We start from the raw sequence: 23,572 nt of genomic DNA, 5'->3' as shown, positions 1-23,572 counted from the left end.
CTCTCTGTTAGAGGCTGCCAAACTAGATGGAGTCTGAGTCAAGAGGAAGGGAGTGGGAAAGGCTCCAGGATCTTAGGGAATGGATAAGCCAGTCTACTGAAACAAGAGGCAGGCTCAGCAGACCTCGCCAGTACATGAGGACTGAGAGGACTCAGGGCTCCTGCCAGGCCCAGCAGTGAGGTCACCGTGGGCCTCACCAGTCAAGCTTTTTGAGTCCCCCAGCATCTTGGCTCTCTGGTCAAAATTGGCTCAGGGCTGGGTGGGGCCCACTTTGTAACTGTAGGTATCTGTGTCCATACCCCTGAGAGTCTGAGGGACTCCAAGGACTAATCAAGGAAAGGACATGGCTGGCTGAGGTGAGCACAGCTCAGGGTACTGCAGAGTAGCTGGGAGACATCAACACGTTCAGAGCTCCAGCATTCTGCCCCTGAAGGGCTGGTGAGGGGGTGCTGCTGCTGGAGGTACGGCAAGGTCAAGGGGAGGACAGAGTGGGTAAGTGGTTGGTTGAGATTACGTTTCTCCCCAGGTGGTTCAGTGAGAATTGGGACCTTTCATTTTGTTGTTGTTGTTGTTGTTGTAAACTCTTGGATGTAACCAAAAGATGCTTGCTTAGTCTCCTTTGTACAGGGGAAAGATGGCAAGGATTTAGGATTTAGATTTGTGTATGGAAGAGTCACATATAAGGACGAAAGAAATAGAAAAACTTCCCACATGTGGAAATCCCCTCCTCCACATTCTAGCTTTTCTCTATGATTTGTGATTATAAATGAGGTTTGCTGATTGACACCTCTCCAGTAGCCCTCACTGTGGGATATATTCTGAAAGAAAGGGATTGTACAAAGAAGCTTGGTGATTTAAAATCTTCTGCCTAGAGCTGGTGGTGGCCTGAAACTAAGAAGTCAGTGTCAGGGGCCTTCCATCTCAGACACTTGTGCTTGGGATCCTCAAGCCAACCAGCTGGAAATCATGTGCTTGCACCTTCATTTGACCACTGCTGTAAATCTGGGAAATGTTAACCTCAGAAGACATGGTGTCTGGCTAGTGCTTTCCAATGCAGCCTCCTGAACTTCCCACCAAACCTCCCACAGCACAAAGAATAAGTCAAAAACTTCACCAATGCAGAAACCTGGATTTAAACCACACAATTTGGTTGAGAAAATCAATCAACAAACATTTATCTATTATGTGCCAAGAACTGTTCCAAGCACTTGGGATAAATCAATGAACAAAATAAAGATGTCTTCCTCATTGAGAATGCAATCTCTATATCTATGCATACCTCCCTCCCTGGGAACAAAACTTGTTCCTCTTGGGGGAAAAAAGCAAATAATACAGAAAAAAATATATATATTTTTTCTTTTCAGGGAACACAATCTGTTTTTGTTTGGAAAAAAAACAATATACAAAATACAGAGAAAAAGAAATCAAAAGCACTCCCAATCCCACTAGCCAGAAATAACCTCTGTTCACACCTTGGCATAATCACAGAAAAAAAAATCATATATAAACACATAGTCTCCCTTATTCTTCTGTAACTGAATGTAACTCTTAAGACTCCTTTTGGGCAGATGATGGGAAATTAATCTTTTTCAATTCAAAATAATTTTACTCACTTCTGATTTAAAATTTAGCCCCTTCTGGGTAACTTGTCAATTCCGGGTTCCTTCCTTGTGTGTCTGCTGTGCAATATCGTGGTGTTGGGCAGGTGTGCACAGCCCACTGTTGCTTCTCTGCTGGAATTCTCTGCAGATGTAGTCATCAGCATCTCCAGCTTGTCTGAGGAGGCTCCATCCTCACTATATTGAAATGAGGAGTCATCTGGTTCTTTGATCTGTGAAAGTTGACCTGCTTCCTCCACATTCAATGGTCAAGGATTCCCTGGAGCAGCTGGCATATCCAGATAACTCTAGATATCTCTACTAGGACCCCACAGGAGCATTCAAATGCACTCATAGCCCCTCTGTGAGACCCAGAAGAATATTCCAGAATCTTTGTCCTAATACCTTGGATGGATGTTTCTACTCCAGATAGGTTCAGGTTACTCAAATGAGGCTCTTTTGTCCCAGAATTTCATGCAGGAAGTGTGCATGGTGTGTGAGCTCTTCTCTATTGCATTCCAATGCTTAATGCCAGCTTTTGGAAGGGGCAAAGTCCTTTTTTGGTCCAACCTGTGACTTGGAACCTTACTCTCCCTAGTGCTAGGTAGACTTTTATCTCCTTTTGGATATGAAAAATACTGCCCTGGTATCATCCCCTGTCTTCTCAAATGGTCTCTGATATAAATTTTGTGCTTTGCTTAGAGTTCTCCAGGCTTCTTTCTTCATAGTAAAGCCAAGCTTTTGACATCAAAGAAACAAATGAAATAAAACACAAATGCAAATCTAGTCATTTCCATACAAAGTTTGTAAGACAAAATATCATCTTACAGTTCTGAAAGTCAGAAGCCCAAAATGGGCCTCGCTAGGCTAAAATCAAAGTGTTGGCAGGATTGCATTTCTCTCTGGAGGCTGGAGGGGAGAATCTATTTCCTTTCTTTTCCAGCCTCTGGAGACCACCTGCATTCTTGGCTTGTGGCTCCTTCTTCCATCTTTGAGGCCAGCCATGTGGCTTCTTCAATTCTTTTCCTGGCTCTCACCTCCTCTTCTGCCTCCCTCTTCCTCTTGTAAGGATTCTAGTGATTATGCTGGGCTTGTCTGAGAACCCTGGCAATCCCCTTCACTGATTAGCAACCTCAATTCTGCCTGCCATCTTCCTTCCTCCCTTACCATGTGACATTACATATTCACAAGTTCCTGGCATCAGGCATGGACTTCTTTGGTGGAGCCATTATTCTGCCCATAATATCAAAGAATAATTCCTTGGTCAAAGGCTTGATTCATATGATCAAAAGCCAAAGCTGCTTTTTTGATGTTTCTGTACTATTTTTAAATTTATTTTGTTTTTTACTTAGTGTGTTATAATTACATGTAATATTGAAATTTGTTGTTAGACATTTGTACATGCACACAATATAACAACATAATTTGGTCAGTCTCATTGTCCACTACCTCCCCTTTCCCTCCTCACCTCCCACTTGTTCTCTTTCTCTATTCTATTGGTAAAAGCTATAGCTTATAATATTATAGCTTTGAAATTGATTGAACAAAGTCAGCTTAGGGTTTTCAAAGATAATGATTTGACTTAAAACAGTTTTTAGTTAAAAAAATTTTATCATCCTATAGGTGGTAGACATTGAAAGCCATTGCTCCTTCCTCAATTGTGGGGTAAATATAGTGAATAGTTGAAAGTTCAATGGGATATTGGTGAAAAAAAACCACCAATTCAATTTTACTTGTTTGTATTTAATCTTGTTTCCTGTATGTGGATCAACAGTATACCCTATTTTTTAAACTATTTTACTTATTTAGCCACAACATCAGACATGTTTCTATGAAGCCAGGTGCACTGGTGCACACCTCTAATCCCAGCAACTCAGGAGTCTAAGGCCAGAGGATCACAAGTTCAAAGCCACCCTCAGCAATTTAGCAAGGTCCTCTCTCAAAAATAAAGAAATTAAAAAAGGTCTGGGGATGTAGCCCAGTGATAAAATGCCCCTAGGTTCAATCCCCAGTACCAAATAAATAAATAAACAAACAAATAAATGAATAAGACATCTTTCTGTGACCATAAAAGCTAATTTATCACTATTCATGCCATGCATCTAGGTCATTCCCATTGCTGCTGAGGTTGGGTACTACTGAAATGCGAGGCATTGTATATCTCCTGGTGCTCATGCCACAGTGGTGGTGTCCTACAACCCCAGGGCCTAGGAGATTAATAAGTTAGTCAGAGTAAGATAGGACTGACAGTAGTGAGGTGGCAGCTCTGACCCCTGCCCTCACCATGGGTGAGGATGACTCTGGGGGAGCTGTTCTGATTCCAAGTGCTGATAACAGAGATTTTTTAATCTGTAATACTCCCTTGAGAAATGATTAAGTTTTTTTCTTAATTACTAAGGATTTAACCCAGGGCTGCTATACTACTGAGAGAGCAGTATCCCCACCCCACCCCCTTTTTTTAAAATTTTGAGACAGGGTGTGGGAGGCCATCCTCGCCCGTGATTTGAGTTACCTCCTTGGCTGCGCTGGAGGCGCTTAGGCACAGCTGTGTCAGAGCTTTCCCCACCCATCTCAGGTCCAAGAGCTCATCAGTGCAGAGGCGTGTCTGGCCACTACCCCGAAGACCCAATAGTTGCCCCTGACCTTGGGATGCTGCCCCCCTTAATCTTCATTGGATAGGATTTTCCCTAGAATTTTTTGTTCCCCAATAAAAGTCCACTCCCTGGCGTGTTCTCTCTCTCGCTAGCCTCTTCAGTAAACCTCGCTACCACAATAGGTGGCTGGAGACTGGGGCTAGGAGGAGCTGTCCTCGGGCTGGTTTAAAGGTAATTAGAGTCTTGTCTCTCTAATTCAAAACTCCCTAGTGGTTTCTCACGTCTTGAACCTTCGTTCATGAAGCCAGCGCTGGTCGAGGGCTAAAACAGGGCTTCTCTAAGCTTCTGAAGCTGGCCTTGTGCTAGCAATCCTCCTGCCTCAGCTTCCCAGGTCAGTGGGATTTCAGGTGTGTACCACCACACCCAGCCTTTAAGGTATGTTTGTGGGGGCAAGTGTGTGTGTGGGTGATCACCTTGATTTTGAGGTGGATTAAGCAGAGTTACGGTGATTCTTGGAGGTCCCAAGTGGTAATATTGGTCAATGGGCTCCAGGCAGCCCCATCAAGGACCATGCCAGGAAGACTTGGGCACCTGGCAGGCCACGAGTTAACTTGGGAACTGGACAGGGTCTATGTTGTGGTGTCCCTGGTAGGTTTTTGTCTCTCTACCAAGCAGAGCGGGCTTTCCCTTCAACCCAGTCACACTGCTATGTCCAGAGACATGAACTGCTCTTCAGCCATTAGAGGAAGTTTCAGTTTTATTTGCTCACTTGTTACATATTTTGCTTTTTTCAATGGGGACCTAAGGATTTATTTAACCCAGCAATCAAATCAGTCATTTAAAATAATAGTACAACTTGTCCAAGTCGGAAAATAAAGCTTCTTGGTATGAGAAGACAAGCAGGGGAAATTGAGTAGAGGAGGCTGAACACATTTTATAGCAGGGTTACCCAGAGCTGGGTCCCCTTTCCTTTGATCCTTCCTTGTTCTGACACAGGCAGGAGTTCGAGCGCCTTCTGTTTGTCTTGATTAAAGCCAGCCTCCACCTTCCCCAGAGCCTGCCTGCCCTTCTGGGGACACAGACTGCATTCACCCTGAGCAGCTCTGCCCAAGCCTCTTGCAACTTTTATGAAAGGCGTTTTCACTTGGATTAAATGGGCACTGTGTTTGTGTGTGGTGTGTGAGGGAGAAAATGAATCACTTCAATTTGGGGTAAAGATTTAGGTGTTGTGTTTGTCCCACTCAAGTACATAAACACATCAGAACTCATTAGAAACACTGGGGGCGGGGGCGGAGACTCAGCATCGGGACGATGTGAACAGTGGAGCACATTTTCCATACATTAGACCTCAGAAAGAATTGGGTTCTGCCCTCTCACAACATCTTCTGGATCCAAAGGAAAGTTTGAGGTTTTACATTTCTGTTTGCGGTACAGGAAAAGGCTTATGATCTGAGGGCTTGAGTCAGTGAAATAACATTGCTTTTATACACATTTGCTTCGCAAGAAGTGCAGGAGTTGGAAGCGACCGTTGTGAAACATTAAAGATTTTCTGGCAAAGGGAAAGGGATTTTTTTTTCCTCCTCCCTCCCTGCCGAGGAAAAACAGTTCTAACGAGGAGTTACTTTGTAGTTTTAACTCCCATTCAAATACTCCCAGCCCTGGAGGCTGTGGTTGATCGCCCCCCCACAGCATCTTGATCCGGGTTTGGAGGGAGTTTTCCCGGCTTTCCCTCATCCTCGGAGCCCCCGTGGTCATGAGTTTGCAGAAGAGAGTCTTCCCCAGAAAGGAGACTGGTAAGTGGAGCTTCTTTATCTGTCTCAGGGGATTTATGGGGAGAAGGATTGGAGGGGCTGATCATTTTTGACATCTTCTGGGAAGGGTGGAAGAGCAGTTTTTGTTACACGGTGCAGTGCAGTGTGTGTGTATGTGTGTGTGTGTGTGTGTGTGTGACTGTGTGTGTGCACATGTTTGTGTGTACATGTGTGTATGCATGCCCATGTGTGTGCAGTAACAGTCCCTGACTTTCTATCCTTGCAGAGACTGGCTGAGCTCTACCATGTGCTTGGCAGAGGGGTGAAGGGACATATCATAGGACCCCTGAGGGGATAAAAGTGCCCTCCCTTCCGTGAGTGTTGCAGGCAATGCTGAGGCAGGGGCATTCACATCTGAATGCTATAGCTGTCAGGATCCCCATCAGCTGGGCTCCAGTTTCAGCAGAAGCAGAACAGAAGAGGGAGCTGCTCAGCTCCTAGAGGAGAATAGAGCACAAGTCTCTGGAGCACAGGGACCCTCAAGACTGGAGTCTTGAGCCTTGCCTGGTAAATCTTAGAACTGGGAGGGGCCTCTGGTATCCTGGCTGGACCCTGCCTTCCTGCAGGTACAGCCCATTAGATGAGATCATTTCTTATAATAACCTTCTTCTTTGCTCCAGAAAAATAAACAATGAGGCATCAGGGTAAAGGATTTTAACCCTTCTGCCCAGCTTTTAAAGTCAGTGCTGGCGAAACTTCAGTTCTGTTTTAACTTTGGCATAAAAGAATAAACACATGGTTTTCTTTAAAAAGGAGAATGAAGCAAGTCAAAGTCATACTCTGGCTTTTCCAGCTCCAGGAAGATATGGCTAAAGCCCTTGGGATCTTTTGCTTAGGTTCCATTCAAGCCTTTCCTGAATGCTGAAGAAAGGCTGTGGGTGGTAGGAACTGAGAACTGGGGCTGTAGTGTCTGGCCACCTGGGCTGAAATCTTGGTTCTGAGAGGAATCCACTTGATCTTGGAAAAGGTATTTCACTTTGCTATGGCTCAGTTTCTTCCTTTGCAAAACAGCAATCATAAATTCTTATCATACAGGATGGGAGAAGCAATAAATGAGATAAAGCTTGTGAAGTGCCCTGGGCAGTTTGTGCACAATACAGTGAACATACCAACTCTCAGAAGCAGGCTGCTCCCCTATTCTGTCACACAACCATCCCAAATGTTCAGGGCTTGTGGATGAAAAGCAGCTGTGGCCTCCCTCTCTAGCTAAAAGCACTTGAAGTGCCCTTCTTTGGAGATACACCACGTGAGTGTAACTGATCTGGTGTTCAATAGGTGCTCAGTATCTAAAGAAACATCATCTCCACATTTATTCACAGGGAAGTCTTACCACTTCCTGTTCCTGGCTGCTTTGCCTTTGGTTAGGTTTCCCTGGCAACAGACTCTGAGGCAGGGATTTGTGTGTAGGAAGTTCATTGCTGAGTGCTCTGGGAAGGACACCTGCGAGGGTGAGGGAGGCAGAACTGGACAGATGGAGGAGTGGGCTGTAATACAGTTGCAGCACTGGCTGATCCCAGGGGGTTTTGTACCCCTGTAATGACCAGTCATATCCTAGGAGCTGTGCTTGGAACTAGGGCATTATCCTGGGCAAAGTAGGTTGGAGGCAATGCCTGGCAACTCAGCAATGAGTGGTGACAAGCAACCCTGTGTTAGCTATGGGAATGAACACCTTGGTTCTGGGGTGAGCCCACAACAGCCACTCAGTAAATTTGATCGTGTGCTTTCTTTTTGCTGAGTTTAGCTGTTTAGAAGATTGGGCCTGAAATACATGGACACCTGTCCTCTTCAACTCTTACATAGTAGCATGATATTGGATAAGAGCTCTTCATAGCTAGAACTCAGAGTCCTTGCCTATAAAGTGGAAAGAAGGGTGTTGGGCTATGGATGACTTCTAGGAACTCTTCCAGCTCTACCATTTCACAAGTGCAGACTTCGAGCTTGTGATTATGGTGGTTGGTTGTGTCTCCAGGTGTAGTTAGCTCACGTGACTACAGATGTCTCAATTCCTTCTGCTAGAAAATAGGAATCAAGATCTCTGGGGATCCTTGTTATAAGACCAGCTATCAGTGGGGAGATGTTCAACTTGAAAAACAGAGGGAAGTTCTGCCTAGTCCTGGAGCTAGGTGGGGAGTGGGGCTGGAGAATTCTGCTGTCTATCTCCCCCACCCCAACATTTTCCCCAGGGGGTAAAAATGTAACCATATGAGACACTGCATATATCTTCAATAGTTAAGAGTATCTACTGTTGCCTGGGACAAACATAGATGTAGCTGGATTTCTTTTATTACCATCCTTCCTTGACTACTTCCCAATTTTCTATTTATTTTTCAATATACAAAGAGTGAACTCACTTTTCCAAACACTTGGAATTCATTTTCAACAAATTATTTGTTTAGAGCTTTGTATGCTTCTGGCACTGTGCTGGGATCTGGGGATTATTGGGACACATTAAACGAATATGTACATGCAACAATATAAAAGAAAAGAAGGCTAGGCTGTAGTGGGAGAACTGACCTAGCCTGGCTGATCAGAGGAGGTTTCGTTTGAGCTGTTTTCTGCAGGGTATGTGGGATGGGGAAGAAGATTCTGATATGATCTTTTAGTATCTCCTAATAAAAATCCACACATTCCAAGCCAGGTGCCATGGCAATCATCTGTAATCCCAGTGGCTGGAGAGGCTGAAGCAGGAAGATTGCAAATTCGAAACCTCAGCAACTTAGCAAGGCCCTAAGCAACTTAGTGACACCCTGTTAACCACTGTGGCTCAGTGGCTAAGTGCCCCTGGGTTTAATCCCTGGTACAAATAATAATAATAATAATAATAATAATAATAAATAAAAAATCACACATTCTAAAGAGGAAAAAATGTTTGTGATGAAACATGGCCAAAATTTCAGTCAGTTATCAAATTTATTTCACCAGTGGAGGGGGAGATGGAGGATTGAGGAGGCCACAGCATCAGTCTGGGTTGTTCCTGAACATGAATCTGATCAGGGAAAACAGTGTGGGCAGATCTGGCATAGGGTCATCTGTTGGGGACAGAGTTGGAGAAGCCAGCCTTAGATGAAAGGGCAACACATTTTTTTATGGTTTGATTATGGGGTGCCCCCCAAGCTCCTGTGTTAATGGAGAAATATTGAGGTGAAACGATTGCATTGCGAGAGCTGTAACCTCATTAGTCCATCCTAGTTGGAATGGACGGACTGGGTGGTTACCATATGCGGGGGAGTATAGCTGGAGGAGGTTGCTCCCTGCCAGCGAGCCATGGAAGGGTTAATATCCCCTGTGGCCCCTTCCCTACCCTCTCTCTTCTTCCAGACTATCATGACTTGAGCGGTTTTCCTCCACCAATCCCTTCTGCCCTGATGTGCTGCCTTACCTTTGGTCCAGAGCAATGGACCTGGCTAACTTCAGACTGAGACCTTTGGAACTGTGAGCCCTGAATAATAAACTTTCCTCCTCTAAGTTGTTTTGGTGAAGTATTTGGTCACAGCGATGCAAAGCTGACTAAAGCAACATTGCACAACAGGGATGAGAAATGAAAACTGTTTCATACCTTATGGGTTTAACTAGCCGCCATTGTATCTTTTTAAGTCTACTTCCATTCAGGCTCTTTTTCTTGCAGCACCTTTTAAAAAAACAAAAAACAAAAAAACCCAGACAGCTACTTAGGAGGCTGAGGCAGGAAAATCACAAGTTCAAGGCCAGTCTGGGCAACTTAGTGAGACCCTATCCCAATATAAAAATAAAAAGGCCTACTGTATAGCTTAGTATCAAGAACCACTGGGTTCAATTCCCTGTACTATGGGGGCGGGGCTGGGAGGACTTGTTAGCTCAAAGAGTAAGAGATTTTTGTTGGTGGGGCTAAAAATCTCACTGTGTATCAATCATCTGTCTATGTTCTTCACTCTGGCAGCCAACCCCCAACCTTGAAAGCCTACTTTATAAAGAGAGGCTCCCTTCTCCTGAGTTGACATAGGGTCACCATGGGCATGGCCTCATTTCATCTGCTCCACTCTTTGAGCAAAGGCTAGTTGTCTTTATTTGACAAGTGAACCAACACAGGGCACAGTGGCTTTCCCTGGACAGTGAGTGACAGGACTGAGATTTGAACCCAGGCAGGTGCATTCCATTCAAAAGTTTATGTTCTTTGCATGCTACATTGTTGCTCAAAAACAACAGTGATCCTTTTACACACAGGTAGTTTTTCCCATGCTCATGTTCCCACTTGATGTTGGGTTATGGATAACTTCACATTTTCCTGCATAGATGTTAGAATCACCATCTTTAATGGCCTTAGATAACCTCTTCAGATGCCTGTGCCATGGTTTATTTTACTATTTCCCATATTATTGACTCTTTGGTTTGATTTCAATTTTATTTTTTCCAAAACATGATTATAAAGATTTTTAAACATGTGGAAGAGTGGAAAGAATTGTAGTTAATAACCACTAGCTAGTTTCTACAAAGAACATTCTTACTATATTTCCTTTATCATGTGTAGCCATCTCTCTGTCCTTCTGTGTATCCAAGCATCCATATTTTCTTAGATGTGTTTCCATGCATGTCAGCCATCACTATAAAATCCATCATAAAATTAACTCAAATTTGAACACTATTTCTTGGCTATTCTCCTTTTAGAGGTAAAATTTACATACAGTGAAACACATATCTTTTATTTTAAAAAATAAATGTAGTTTATTGTTACATTAGTATTTACATAAAGAAAAGCGGAGGAGTGGAGAATAATTTGCACACCTGATTCTAAAGACACACATCAGGACATTTTGTGTGGTAGCAATGGGCTATGACTGGGCTACTTAGGGCAAATGTAATTTCAAGGCATTCTCAACCCCATGGTTTATCCATGTTTACTTAAAAGCAACAATGATAATCTCCCATGTTACTTAGCTGCTACAAAGTCTGTTTCTAAGATGTTACTTCTTCAGAGTGAATGACCCCAATCCAGGAGAACTTGGCTGATAGATATCCTCACAGTGTGACTTCACCTGCAGATCATCAGTGTCACTGACTTCTTTTTATGATGACCAGCAAAATGCAATTATCTGTAAAGTAAGTAATTCATGAGCTAATTTAGGTATATTTGATCTTCAACAAAATGTTGCGAATAAAGAAATATTTGCTTTGGTGAGGTAAGACTGGTCAGGGGTCTGAAGTAAGAAATTTGTTAAGTTCCTGTCTTGCCTCCAGCATCCAGTTTTGCTCCCTTTGCAGTACTGACGGCTGAGTCCATTAGAGTGTTTTTAAAAAAATTATTTGTTCTTCTTAGATACACATAACAGTAGAGTGTATTTTGACATATTATACATACATGGGGTATAACTTATTCTAATTAGGATCCCGTTCTTATGGGTGTACATGATGTGGATTTTCACTGGTGGTGATTCGTATATGAAACACACATATCATAAGTGCACCATTCAGTTAGCTTTGACAAGTGTATACACCTGTGTAAGTTGCACATGCTCCTAGCAAGATATAAAACATTACCACCACCCTAGAAAACTCTCTCATGCCCCTTCTCAGTTGCTTTGTTTTTACTGATATTATATAACATGTCATTACATTTAAAGGCTTAGTTAAATACAGTATGGTATCTCTTTCATCCTCCCTGAGCCATGGGGGCAGAGTCCTTGCTTGTAGAGACCCCAGCTGTGGTGGACAGGCCTTATGATGTGTTAAAGTGCAGACACTAGTTGGGGTTGTGGGACAAGGTAGCATGCCAGGCAGTAGGTTATCCTCAGCTAAAGGACCAAGGGAAGAAATGTTCAGAGAGTGTCCCAGGCTGTCACTAGGATGAGGTTAAGGTTGTTGTTTTGGGTACTGATAGTGGGGTTAGGAATGGACCAGGCAGGGAAGATGGAGCAGGGGGCCTCATCATGGGAACCTGATGCAGAGATGGCGAGAACTGTATTATGGCTCTGTAAGTATTGGTACATCCTAATGCTCTCCTGTGGGGCCCCAGGATCTTGAGGCAGGTGAGGGGTGCCAAACTGTAATCACTAGGCTGTCCTTATGCTTCCTGCCCTAGTCCATCATGGCTTCGGCACTTGGGGCAACAAGTGCATATTTATTGGCAAGATGAACACAGAAGCAACCCAAAATGGGTTGTAGGTAGTGCAGAGTGGATGGACCTTCAACTGTCTGAATTTATGTGGTGTTATGAAACATAGATGGAGAGGGCCCAAATGCAGGAATTTCTGCCTCCCACACCCTTCCACTCTTTCCTCCCCATTTCAAAGGGCATAGGGACATTGCAGGTGGGATGGGGTTGAGGAAAGGCAGAGCCAGTACATGTTAAACCACCACCATGTGTCAGGCAATGAGACATCCTTATTTAAGTCTCATGATAACTCCCATTTTACAAATGAGAAATCTGATGCCCAGAAGGGGGAATGTATCATTCCAGGTCAAACAGCCAGCTAGCAGCAGTCTGGGGAAAAGAACTCAGCTGCTGCACTCCTGGACAAGTGCTCTTTCCAATGCTTGCCTGTCTCCTGTGTCTAGCGTGTGCTTATGCATGTGCGGGCTTGCAGCGAGCTTGTCCGTTGGTCCATTTGTTTATTTTGCATCTGTGTCTATGGGTTGACCACAGTGACTTCTCTCTCCTGCTTTCCATTGCACTCCCAATCCCTTCCTCTAACAGCTATTTAGTATTCGCTTTGTGCCAGGTACTGTATTAGATGCCAGAGCTACAGAGGGAAACATAAGACCTTGTTCCTGGCACCAGGGAACTGACAGTTACTGGATAAGGCAGACAGAGATGAGTGAGATCAGCATGGTATGCTTAGAGAGTGCCAAAGGGCAGCTGGTAATTTAATGGGTGAGTTGGGAGACAGGGTTGGGGAAGGCTTCCTGGAAGAGGTGACTTTGAGCCAAACCTTAAGAAACATGTCATGAGTTTGTTGCACGGAGGGTGCAACATGCCGAGGTGGAGGAAGCAGGGAACATCTGGAAGAACTTCAAACTGAGGGTGGGGGGACAAGCCTGAGACCTTGGGCAGGGATTTAAAATTTTTACATATTGAGTCAGTCATGTTAGGACAATAACAAATAAAGAAAAAAGGGATTTCTTCATCTTTTAAAATGTTGCTTTCCAATGCAAGGCAGGAAGCAGCCGTTCTTCAGATGATTGTGTGGGCAGAGAGATTGAAAAAGTGGGATGAAAAACCTCCTGGCACGGCCAAGCACTGTTCACCTCTGACTCCACCCTTACCCAGTGTAAAAACACATGGGAGGGGCCTGTCCTTCTGTTGGGGCATCTCTGGCTCCCTGTAAGAGCCACAAAAGGTGAGGGACCCAGTTGCCTCTGGAAATGTTAAGACCCCACTGAATACATGGCTCTTGCCAAAGCCTTGCTCAGTGGAACTGTCCTGTCCTTCCCCTCAGCCCCCAGGAGTGTGCTTCATTGGTACCCAGCCTTTTCCTTCTGCCAGGTGGAGAGGCAGGATGCTGGTGCTTTGTAAACTATCTTAATCTTGACCTTAAAAAGCACCACCCAAGCTCCGACTGCTCCCTCTAGTTCTGGTGTCTGATCTTTTCTAAGCCTCTCCACGTGATGGGGGATAACCGGATAGGCAGGGATCTCCAGATGCTCAGCTTGTTGATGTTGATTTACTCTGCTTTTGTTACAAGGTCAGGGACTGCCTGGACTTTGTTGTCGGATAACAAAGCCAGGTTCACACCCTGGCTCTGTGCCTTGAGAAAGTTGTTGCACAGTCCTATGACATTTCTCTTTCCCTTCCTCACAAGGACGTGGGGGATAATTTGGTACCAAGCCTACAGGCTAATTGTGGAAGTAGGGATTGTGCTGATCGACCATGCTTGGCATCCTCTGACCCACAGCAAGGGCTGCATAAATGGTTGTTGTTACTGTTACCAATTAATCCACCAGGGCTCTGCATCCTCAAGCATTTTTCTTTGCCCTGGAACTCTGAATGAAACCAAGTGATTCTGCTGGTCCAATCCAAGGGGTTATTAGTGCTCTTGGAAACTAACCTCTCTTCCCTTGGAGAGAACATTCTTACTATTTCCTAGTCTGTGGCCTTGATGAGCTAGGATAGAAGAGGGTATGTATTAAAGTGCCATTTAAAACTGAGTCTAATCACATGAGTTGGATGAAGGCAATGTCTGTAAGAACTCTTTGTAAACTCTCAAGTACAAACAAATGTAGAAACTCATTATGTGGCATTAGTCATTTATTTATTCATCCAGTTATGCATTAATTCAGTCAGTAAATGTTTATTGAGCCCTTATGGGCCAGGCATGTTCTAGTGCTGGGGCCCCTGCAGGGAACAAGGCTGATGTGGTCCCTGATGGGGGCTCATGCTCCAGATGGAGCAGATGGATGATGCCCAAGTACCTAAATAGACTCTGAGGATGCCTTCCAATGGTGGCAAGTTCAATGAAGAAAACCAACAAGGAAGATGTAACAGACAGTACTGAGGGGCTCATTTAGATTGAGTGGATAGGAAAGGCCATATTTAGGATGTTGAGGTAGGAAGAAGTCAGCCATACAGAGATCTGGAAGAGGAAGCTTTGGGAAGAGGGAACAGCTAGGGCAAAAGCCTTCGTGCAATGTGAGTTTGGCCTGTTCAAGAACAAGCTAGAATTCAGAGATGACTGTGAAATGCAATAAGAAAGAGGGCAAGAGGTGGGAGCTAAGGTTGGGAGGACAGTCAGCAAGGGGATCATGTAACTGCTTTGGGCCATGGTAAGGAACTTGGATATTACTTTGAAAAAGTGATGCAAAGTGTTAGGAGGGAATAGGTGGAGCACAGGGCAATTTTAAGTCAATAAATGCATTCTTTTATTTGATACTATAATGGTGGATAAGTGACCCTATGCATTTGTCCAAAACCCATAGAATAATAATACAAAGAATGAATCCTAATGCCAACCATGAACTTTAGTGAATAATCATATGTCTACGTGTTTGATCAGTTATAAAAATGTAGTATGCTAATGTAAGACGTTAATAGTAGGAGAAACTCCATGTGTGTGTAAAGAAAGAGGGCATGTGGGAACTCTGTACTTTCTGCATAATTTTTCTGTAAACCTAAAACTGCCCTGAAAAATGAAGTCTATTAAAATTTTTGAAAAGTCTTAAAAAGCAATGCAAAGTCCTTGACTATTTTATGTAGGTGAGTACTATGATCCAATTTATATTTGAAAAAATCTAGCTAGCATTGTGTAGAAAATGGGTTATAGAAATCCATGTAGGAGCAAGAAGCCATTTAGAAGGTGATGTAGGAATCAAGGATGGATTAAGAAGGTAGCAGTGAAAATGGAGAGAAGTGGATGGATTTGGTCTGTCCTCTGGGGATGGAACCAACAGGAATCACCAATACTTTGGATATGATGGAGAAAGTCAGACAGGAGGGAAGTCAGCATTCTAAGAAGGTTTATTCTGGCAGGCAATTTTCTAAGACCTTTACAAGTATGATCACATTCAGTCCTCTAACAATCCTTGTGAGGTAGATAGCAGCACAGTAACCACCCTACAGATGAGAAGAGCAGGCCACAGAGAGGTGGTTCTTAACCTGCCTACAACTATGCATCACCTTCCAGGGACAGATGGTACCAAATGAATCCAGGAATTGTAGCTTCAGAGCCCTGTTCTTAATGGGGTTTTGTGGAGTTCAAGTTCAAGGCCAGCCTTAGCAACTTAGCAGGACCCTGTCTCAAAAAAAAAAAAAAAAAGGGTGTATGTGGGGCAGACAGTGTAGCTCAGTGGTAGAGCATCCCTGGGTTCAATTGCCAGTACTGAAAAAATAAAAACCCAGAAAAACAAAAACTAAAAACAAAATTATGGAAGTCTGGGGAAGAAGCAGGTTTTGTTGAGGAGAAATCAAAAGCTCTGCTGGGCAATATTACTTTTGAAATATATTTAGTTTCTAGGAAAGTGAATGGTGGGGAAAACGTTAGAAGCCAAGGGCAAGTCCAGGGATGCCGACATGAGTCTGGGAGTTGGCGCACATGCTTGCGCATATGCTCATGCACCTGCATCAACAGAACCAGTCCCTGAGATTTGTTATAACTGCATAGTGTATTAGTGATGGAACATTACTTTGAAAGGATGCGAGCCCAGAAAGGGTAAGTTGAAAGAAGGAAAAGCCAGAGAGAACACCCATGGTTAATACAGAAGTTAGCTAGAATTTTCACACAAAGTTAAGTGTAAGGCCTTGGTTTGAATATGAATGTGGTGGGTTGGTGAGGGAAGGACCAGCCCTAAGTGGGACTCAAGGGACCAAAATCTTATAACCTGCCGCAGGAAACACATTTCTTAGTCTTAGGGTCTTCTCTAGGCCTTCAGATCTGTATCCACAAACATGTTCTTACTATTAAATCAGAAGTCCTGGCTTCAACCTTGTCTGTAAATTGAAAATGCCAACTGGGCGGAGAACTTGTTATTATTATATCATGATGTTAACATTTCTAGTTGGAATTTTAAAGTTATATTCTATGTCATGATAATGTAGTTTGATGACCTAATTTTCACAGCATAAAGACTTCTTGAGGATTTTTAAAGAATACTAAATAATTGTTTGCTTAAAACTCTAAGCAGCTCTCTCAGATTGTTGGATTATTGTTCCCATTGTATGGATGTGGAAGCTGAGGCTCAGGGAGGTAAAAAGACTTGCCACTGTTCACAGTGTTGGTTAATGTAGGAGCTGTGGCCTTAATACTGCTCTGACTCAAAAGCCTTTTTATTCTTCTGTTTGATCTGATTAAGTGACCCTGTTGCAAAGAACACAGTTTTCCATTTGCCTTCTGAGTATTTTGCCACCACAAACATGCATTACCTGTGTAATTTAAAACAAGAGGAGGGGAGAATATCAGAAGAATATATAAGTTGTTGGTGATGAAACTTTAGCAAGTATCAAATAATTTAATAACAGATTTCTGAACTCTGTAGAATGAGGTGAGCCAGCTTCCCCCTGGGAAATATGGGGCTTCCCGACTTGCAGGAAGCATCGCCTGGGGCAAAGTTGAAAGGCTTCAAGGCACACAAACAGCATTTCATAGCAGCAGTGTGCCCAAGAAAGGCAAGTGGTTCTCTAAAGCTTTGGTCTTTCCACCTGTAAAATGGGTACAAACAGAACCTACTTCATGTAGTTGCAGAGAGGACAAAGTGCTCATTGGAGTATATAACACATAAAAAGTCATCTGTCATCTGGTATGTATGTGTGTGTTTGTGTGCATGTGCCTGCACGTGCTTGTGTGCAGGTGTGTACAATAGGGACAACAGGGAAGACCCCATGGAAGCAGATTTTTATTAGTTTTCATGCTAAGGAAAAATTAAAATAATAATGAAAGGAGCAGTGGTTCTTTCCAACACGGCATGTCTGCAGAGCTGTTAGCAGGGAGCCTCCTAGATTGTCACATTCTCTCAATAACACTCTGTGGTAGGAGTTTCTAATTTCATTTGGCTGATGTGAAAACTAAAACTGAGATGTCACCAAGACTGCTCCGGAGGGCTAGGCTCATGGTTCTAAGCAAGGTGGGGCTGTTCCTGCTGTGTTTCACCCTTTCTCTGGGCACAGTGAGCTGGCCTGTGGGGTGCTGGGCAGGTGGGAGTCTCCTCTTTTTTTTTTTTCTGCAGGAGGACCTTCATGAAGGGCACACCTTGAGGTATAGGCTGCCCTGTATGTGTAAGGGTCAGGGAAGGGTCCCAGCTGCACTGTTGAGAAAATTCACCTCAGTAGGGGGGAAGAATGGGTGGTTCAAAGACAGAGGGAGAGGCAGGAGCTGGACTCAGACACAGGAGTCAGAGACGGCTTAATGCTGGAATAGGAGAGAGGCTGTGGGGCCTCTGTAGGCCACAGGATCCAGGAAGAATGAGGCTGGCCTCCAAAGGCCTGGGGTACAGAATCACACGCCCCTTGCCAGATGGAGAGAGCCATGGTAGGCGATGCCTATTCTGATCCCAGATGCCCTGGGCTGAGGAATTTCAAGAGAGGCTGTGGGTGGTACAGAGCAGGCAGCACTGACCGATGCCCCCCATTCCTGCACTTCTGAAATTCTTCCCCTGCACGCCAGACTCAGCCCTACAATGTGGCACTGTCCCCAGAGCCTGCCAACAAAGGCACCCCTATGTCCAGCATGCCCTCCCGGTGCCTCCTGGGTGACTGTAGCCTGGTTTCCCCAGCAGTGGCTGCACGTCCACAGCCATGCCTGGAATTTCAAGAGCTTCCTACAGTTCGCACCTACACCCTCATTAAAGCCCCCAGGAGCCCTGCAGCATTTGGTGGTGAGCGTCACAAAACATTCTATTTTTCAGAAGAGAGGGCCACGCAAAGGTCCCAGTTGGTCACATGGGAACAACTCACAGAGGCCCAAGCTTGGGAGAGATGTGTGGGATGCTCTCTGGGGGCAGCGGGGTTAAATGTCACCCTGAGATTAGACCATCTGAGGGGACATGCAAGGGAAAGGCATTCTGATCATGTGCCGCTAAACTCTATAGGACACACAGAGGTGTCATGTCCCTTTAGGTTGTGGTTTTCAACATGCTTGATCTAAGTTAGGCCATTGGCCCTTGAACTTGGGCATGCACCAGAATCACCTGGGGGGCTTGTGAGTTACCTAGAATGTTGGTCCCACCCTCAGGACTGGGGCCAGAGAATTTACCTTTTTAGCAGGTATTGCTGCTGCTGCTGGTGGTGGCTTAAAAACCAGACTTGAGGACATTGCATGTACTACTGAGAGCCAGTTTGATTTAAGATAAGTCTGGCACAGAGAGGCAATGGGATAGAGCCTGGTGTGGTATTTTGCGGGCTGTGTGACATTGGAGAAGTTGCTTGACTTTGTTGAGCCAGTGATTAGTGGTGTTGACTCCAGGTCACCAAGCACAGAGCATAGTAAGTAGGAACTCAGTGAACTTTGGGACAGTGATTTTCTCTGCCTGTAAAATGGGTGTGATAATATTCACTGGATTTTCTGGTAGGAGGGTGAGAGATGAAGTTTATGGAAAGCTCCTGTCGTGTGCCAGTCCCATCATAGACACTGAATAGTGTCTGTTACTTCCCTGCCCTTCTTCTGGTCACTTCTGTGCTATCCAGGGAAGGTGGGAGAAAACTGGGCCTGGAACAAGGAGCCTCGCTTGGGTTCTGCAGCTCTGGAAGGGGCCTGCCTCCCACGTGTTCCCTGCCCAGCCCAGCAGATGCTGGACTTTGTTCCGAAGCTGAGCTTCTCGGCCCTGGCAGACCCCTTTTTGGACCAAATCTTTTCCCATGGAGATGTCAGATGTCTACAGTGGGGAGTCTTTGAGCAAATCTGTGCCAGCATGGACACATTTGCCCACAGTCACCTGTCAGAGCAGGTGGCATCAACAGTATCTGACTCAGAGTCCCTTCCATGGGAGCTGAGATGTGACTGACTCAGGAGCTGGCCTCTGTGTGAGGAGGGAACATCCACTGCTCACTCTTTGACGGATCCCACCCAGCCTTGGACCCCAGGCCGTTCAGAGATAGATGGTGCTGCGGTCCCTACTGGGCAGTTGGAGAGAAAAATAAGGAAGGTGGCAGCCCTGGGGGGCTATGCAAAGGAAAGTCGATGGGCACCAGGTGAGTGATCCTGCAGCCACCTGCACCGGGGGGGCTGTTCCCTGAGGTAATGAGCTGGTTTCCCTGGCCTCCATGGGGGTAGTTCTTGGTTGCTAGGTCTCAATTTCACATTTTAAAGTCACACTGGCGTCAGGACAGGAGCAGAAGTGAGAACCCCTGTGCACAGTGGGCTGGGGAGGAGGCTCTGGGGTCTGGGGGTGGGCAGAGGGATGCCGCTTGTTCTGGCTCTGCCGTGCTGAGCTGATCCTGGGATTTCTCCTCTTATCCTTGGTACTGAGAATGTGGAAGGAGACGGGAGAAAGGAAGCGAGGGAGGCAGAAAAGGGACTCGTGAAGGCGCCTGTGAGGCTCTTCCTCTTCCAGGTGGGCACCACTGACTGTGACAAGAGTGTTCTCTCTGCTTGTCAGCCACTCCATTCCACAGGACGGTCCTGTGACTGCGTGTCACGTTGGTTCTGTTCCAGTGCTGGCTTTCCTTTGGTTCATGAGCGTGTTTGTTTTTTGTTGTTGGGGGAATGAGGCATGAGCAGAATGGGGTTCCCCAAGGCCACCGGGAAGCATTGGTTTCTCCCGCCCGTATCCGGTAAAATGGTCTCTTTTCCAGACTGAGCTCCATCATTGTCCCAGGAGCCCAGTGCAAGCCATGCAGGGCTCCCCAAAGCAGCCCTAGGAATCTGCTCTCTGTGGCTCCCCTTCCTCTGTCACCAAGCTCCCCAGAAGGGAGAAGACTCTTCTCCCCTTTCTTCCTAACAGCCCTTATCGTGTGCTGTTCAGTTAGTGTTGATCAACGCTTATGAGAACAGTAGAGGGCACCTCCCCTTCCTGTGAGCTGACAGGGTGGGTCAGTCTCTTGTTGCTATTCACTTGTTCAATGCAATGAGGTTTATTACTGATATTTAATGCTCCAACAATTTCCTGAAAACTCTCCAAGCTCCAGGCACTGTGCTAAAATCTTCACATTCATTACTTTGCCCCAGCCTTACAGCACTGAGTTTCTGCTCATTGGGGTGCCCCCAAACTGAAGAGTAAGGATCACTCAGCTAAAGAGAGGTGTACCCAGGACCTGAGCCCCCAGCTGATGTGACCCCAAATTCTAAGCTCTGTGACATGCCTCAACAATGTTTATATTCTCCAAACACCAAATTGTCATATATGCACAGAGTTAAAAAAAATAACTGTTGGATTACAATTACCCAAAGCAGTTATTTTCAAATTCTTCTTATCCACAAACCATTTTAGAATTAAAATCGTTCATGAATAGTCACATATAAATGGCTAAGGCAGAATTGTTTTGGCAGAAGGCAGGCCAAAAGCTTGAGACTGGCCCTCTTGTCAAGGCTTTCCCTCCTTTCTGGATCCCAGCCTGGCTCAAAGCTTGGGAAGTTGGTGGGGGGATGTGCTCTCTGCATTGAAATCCACTCTCCAGCACAGAGGGTCCTCATTCCTGAAGGGGCTCCTTGGTTCTCCATGATTGCTCATCATCCTGATTTGGCTTTTGGGTCCCTCTCCTCTCTGCCATATCCCTGGGCTCTGCAGTCACCAAGAGATTTGCTCTGACCTGGATACAGAAGGCTCATTCCCTTATTCTGCTCTCAAGCCTCAGCTCATGGTTTAGCTCCTTGAACTGCCTTTCCTAACCAAAGCTCCAAAGGCTTGGAGCCATTTGTTTATTTTGCCTCTGTGGATATTTTTCTCCCCATATGCAGGGGTATGTGGGATTTACACTGAATTACCACTTCAAGCTGTGGCAGATTATTCCAACCTTTAATGTGTGACTCCCCACAGGAGGAATATTATCTGTTTACACATCTGTCACCCCCAATAGGCTATAAAAGACCATGTCTTTATCTTTGATATAGTGTCTGATATATAGTGAATCTTAGAAAACAATGATTGCAGAAATCAACAACATCGAGAACAACAACTTTAACAAGTGCAAGCATACCTTATATTTGCATTGTCCATTTGGTGTAACAATGCATTTATATATATAACTTTTTACATTAAAACACCCCTCTGTGTAAATAACCACATACTCCTGTGCATAGGGGATAAAAATAGCCATGGAAGCAAAATTTAAAAATAGCTCCAAAAGCTTGGAGTTGGGGTTAGGAAAGGCAGCTTGAATTCAGGGATTCACTCTGACATTTTCTTTTGCATTTCTATTAAAATCAGGACAAATGGATGTCAGTTTTGTAGACTAGGCAAGGTGGCTCAGTGTATGCCAGAAACATGGAGGCATCTCTGCAGGAAACAGCAATGGAGCAGATGGGGGTGCTGAGCATAGCTTGTAGATGAGCAGGCCGCCTGGGCGTCAGGGCAGAGCCCACAGGAACTGTGGTGCTTGTCACACTTGGAGATGCTGGAGAAGTTTGTGTTGGCTAGAAGCAGCTTGCAGGGCTGGTAGTGGCTCTGCATGATGACCCAGATGCTGGGGACTACCCAGAATAAATATCCACATAGGTTTTGCCTGTGGCTTAGGTTTGGCATGCAAAGCATGATGGACAGGTACAGAGGCTGGGATGTGGCTGTCCTGCTCAGCCACTTGGAGATGATCACCACCAACATCATCTTCAACTCCCTACTGCTGGGATTCTGGGAAAGGACTCATAGTATCTCATGTGACAAAGCAAAGTTAGAGTTAAATCTGAGCCCTTTCCTCAATCTTACATCTGTGTCTGAAAAGTTCCAACAGGGAACTTCAGAGCCCATTCTAGCTCCCACATCTGGAAAATTGTAAGTTTCTTGAAGAAGGATGGGCAAATGCAGCAAAAGTCATCTATATATGAAGAGGTCAGGGAAGGGAACTAGGTGAAGAATCAAAGCAAATATCCCATATGAAGCTGCAGTGAGAAATCAGAGAAAACTTACAAGTGGTGGTTTTCAAACATGATCCTGGAGTGGAGTGAAAATGCATTTAGTGGGTTGGGACCAACTTTATATATATAAATATAAATATATATACATATATATATATATATATATATATATTTACATAAAAATATATATGAATGGATATATCAAAAAGCATCAGGGTCTTGGCAAAATTATACGTTATATGATTTTTTTGTGTTCTTACTTTATTATGCCATAGTGAGGGTATTGCTCCATGAAATGTATGCTTTAGTGCTTTAGTTTAATACACACACATAAATATATATATTTGTAAGCATTTATATACATATGAATCTTATGTGTGTTTATGTGATATATACTATGGTGTAAAGATGTAAATTCTTACTGTAAGTCAATATTTTAAAAGCTTACCAAACAGTACTGTAGAACATGGAGTAGGATTTAGAATAGTGGAGATGTGTAAGAAAAGCACTTTATATCCAAGTGTTCTTGACTTTCTTTTTTGACAAGATGTCCATTCTGCCATTTTCCTAGGAAGGAATCCCCAGCAAAGTCAGCCATGGGCACATCTCTCTCTTTTCCTTCTTCGTAAATGGCTTAGTAGAACTGTGAGCAGTGGCAAGGGCTGGAGAGGGCGGGCAGCTGGTCCAGTCTCTTGTGCCTACCGTCTCCCCCTTTCTTCTCCTTCCCTCCAAAGATGGTTGAGGCTAGTTCCAGCCAAACTGACGGGGCTGGGGGACACCACAGCAGCTGCTAAAATAGGCAGGGGACTGATCACATTAACTAAGGCGATGTCTAGACAATGTGTTTCCCCTGCATTGAGCTAATTGCCAAAAACAGATAATAAAAGTGGTGTAGTGGTGTGTGTGTGTGTGTGTGTGTGTGTGTGTGTTCATATGTGATTTTACACACTCACACATACAGAGTCATATGCCACACAAGGACATTTTGATCAATGTCATTCAATGTCAGACTGCCTGTACGATGGTTCACAGAACTCTTAAAACACTGTATAACTGATTAAAACAAATAAAAATTTATTTAAAAGAAAACACTGCCACATTGTATACTAGCTTACAAAGTAAACCCCAATACATGCCCACAACTAAAAAGTGCTCAAGACACAGCC

General features: G+C 44.6%; 1 protein-coding gene across 3 annotated transcripts in view; it reads left to right on the top strand.

Moving 5' to 3' along the window:
* The first annotated feature begins 5,676 nt into the window (after positions 1 to 5,676).
* The window catches only part of Il16 (interleukin 16), a 128,225-nt gene continuing 110,329 nt past the window's right edge, over positions 5,677 to 23,572 (top strand). For 2 of the 3 annotated variants that reach the window (XM_046438479.2, XM_046438470.2), the window contains exon 1: positions 5,833 to 5,985. In XM_046438479.2, the coding sequence (XP_046294435.2) occupies positions 5,946 to 5,985 (40 nt within the window). In that variant the 5' untranslated portion in view covers positions 5,833 to 5,945. Of the gene's footprint in view, positions 5,986 to 23,572 lie in introns of all 3 variants that reach the window. The other variant, XR_006850448.2, reaches the window with a different exon arrangement.

Source organism: Marmota monax, unplaced genomic scaffold (genome assembly GCF_021218885.2).
Source record: "Marmota monax isolate L192 unplaced genomic scaffold, Marmota_monax_Labrador192_F-V1.1 WCK01_AAM20220418_F8-fsc00005, whole genome shotgun sequence".
NCBI classification, from domain to species: domain Eukaryota; kingdom Metazoa; phylum Chordata; class Mammalia; order Rodentia; family Sciuridae; genus Marmota; species Marmota monax.
This window is presented reverse-complemented; position numbering and strand designations above follow the sequence as displayed.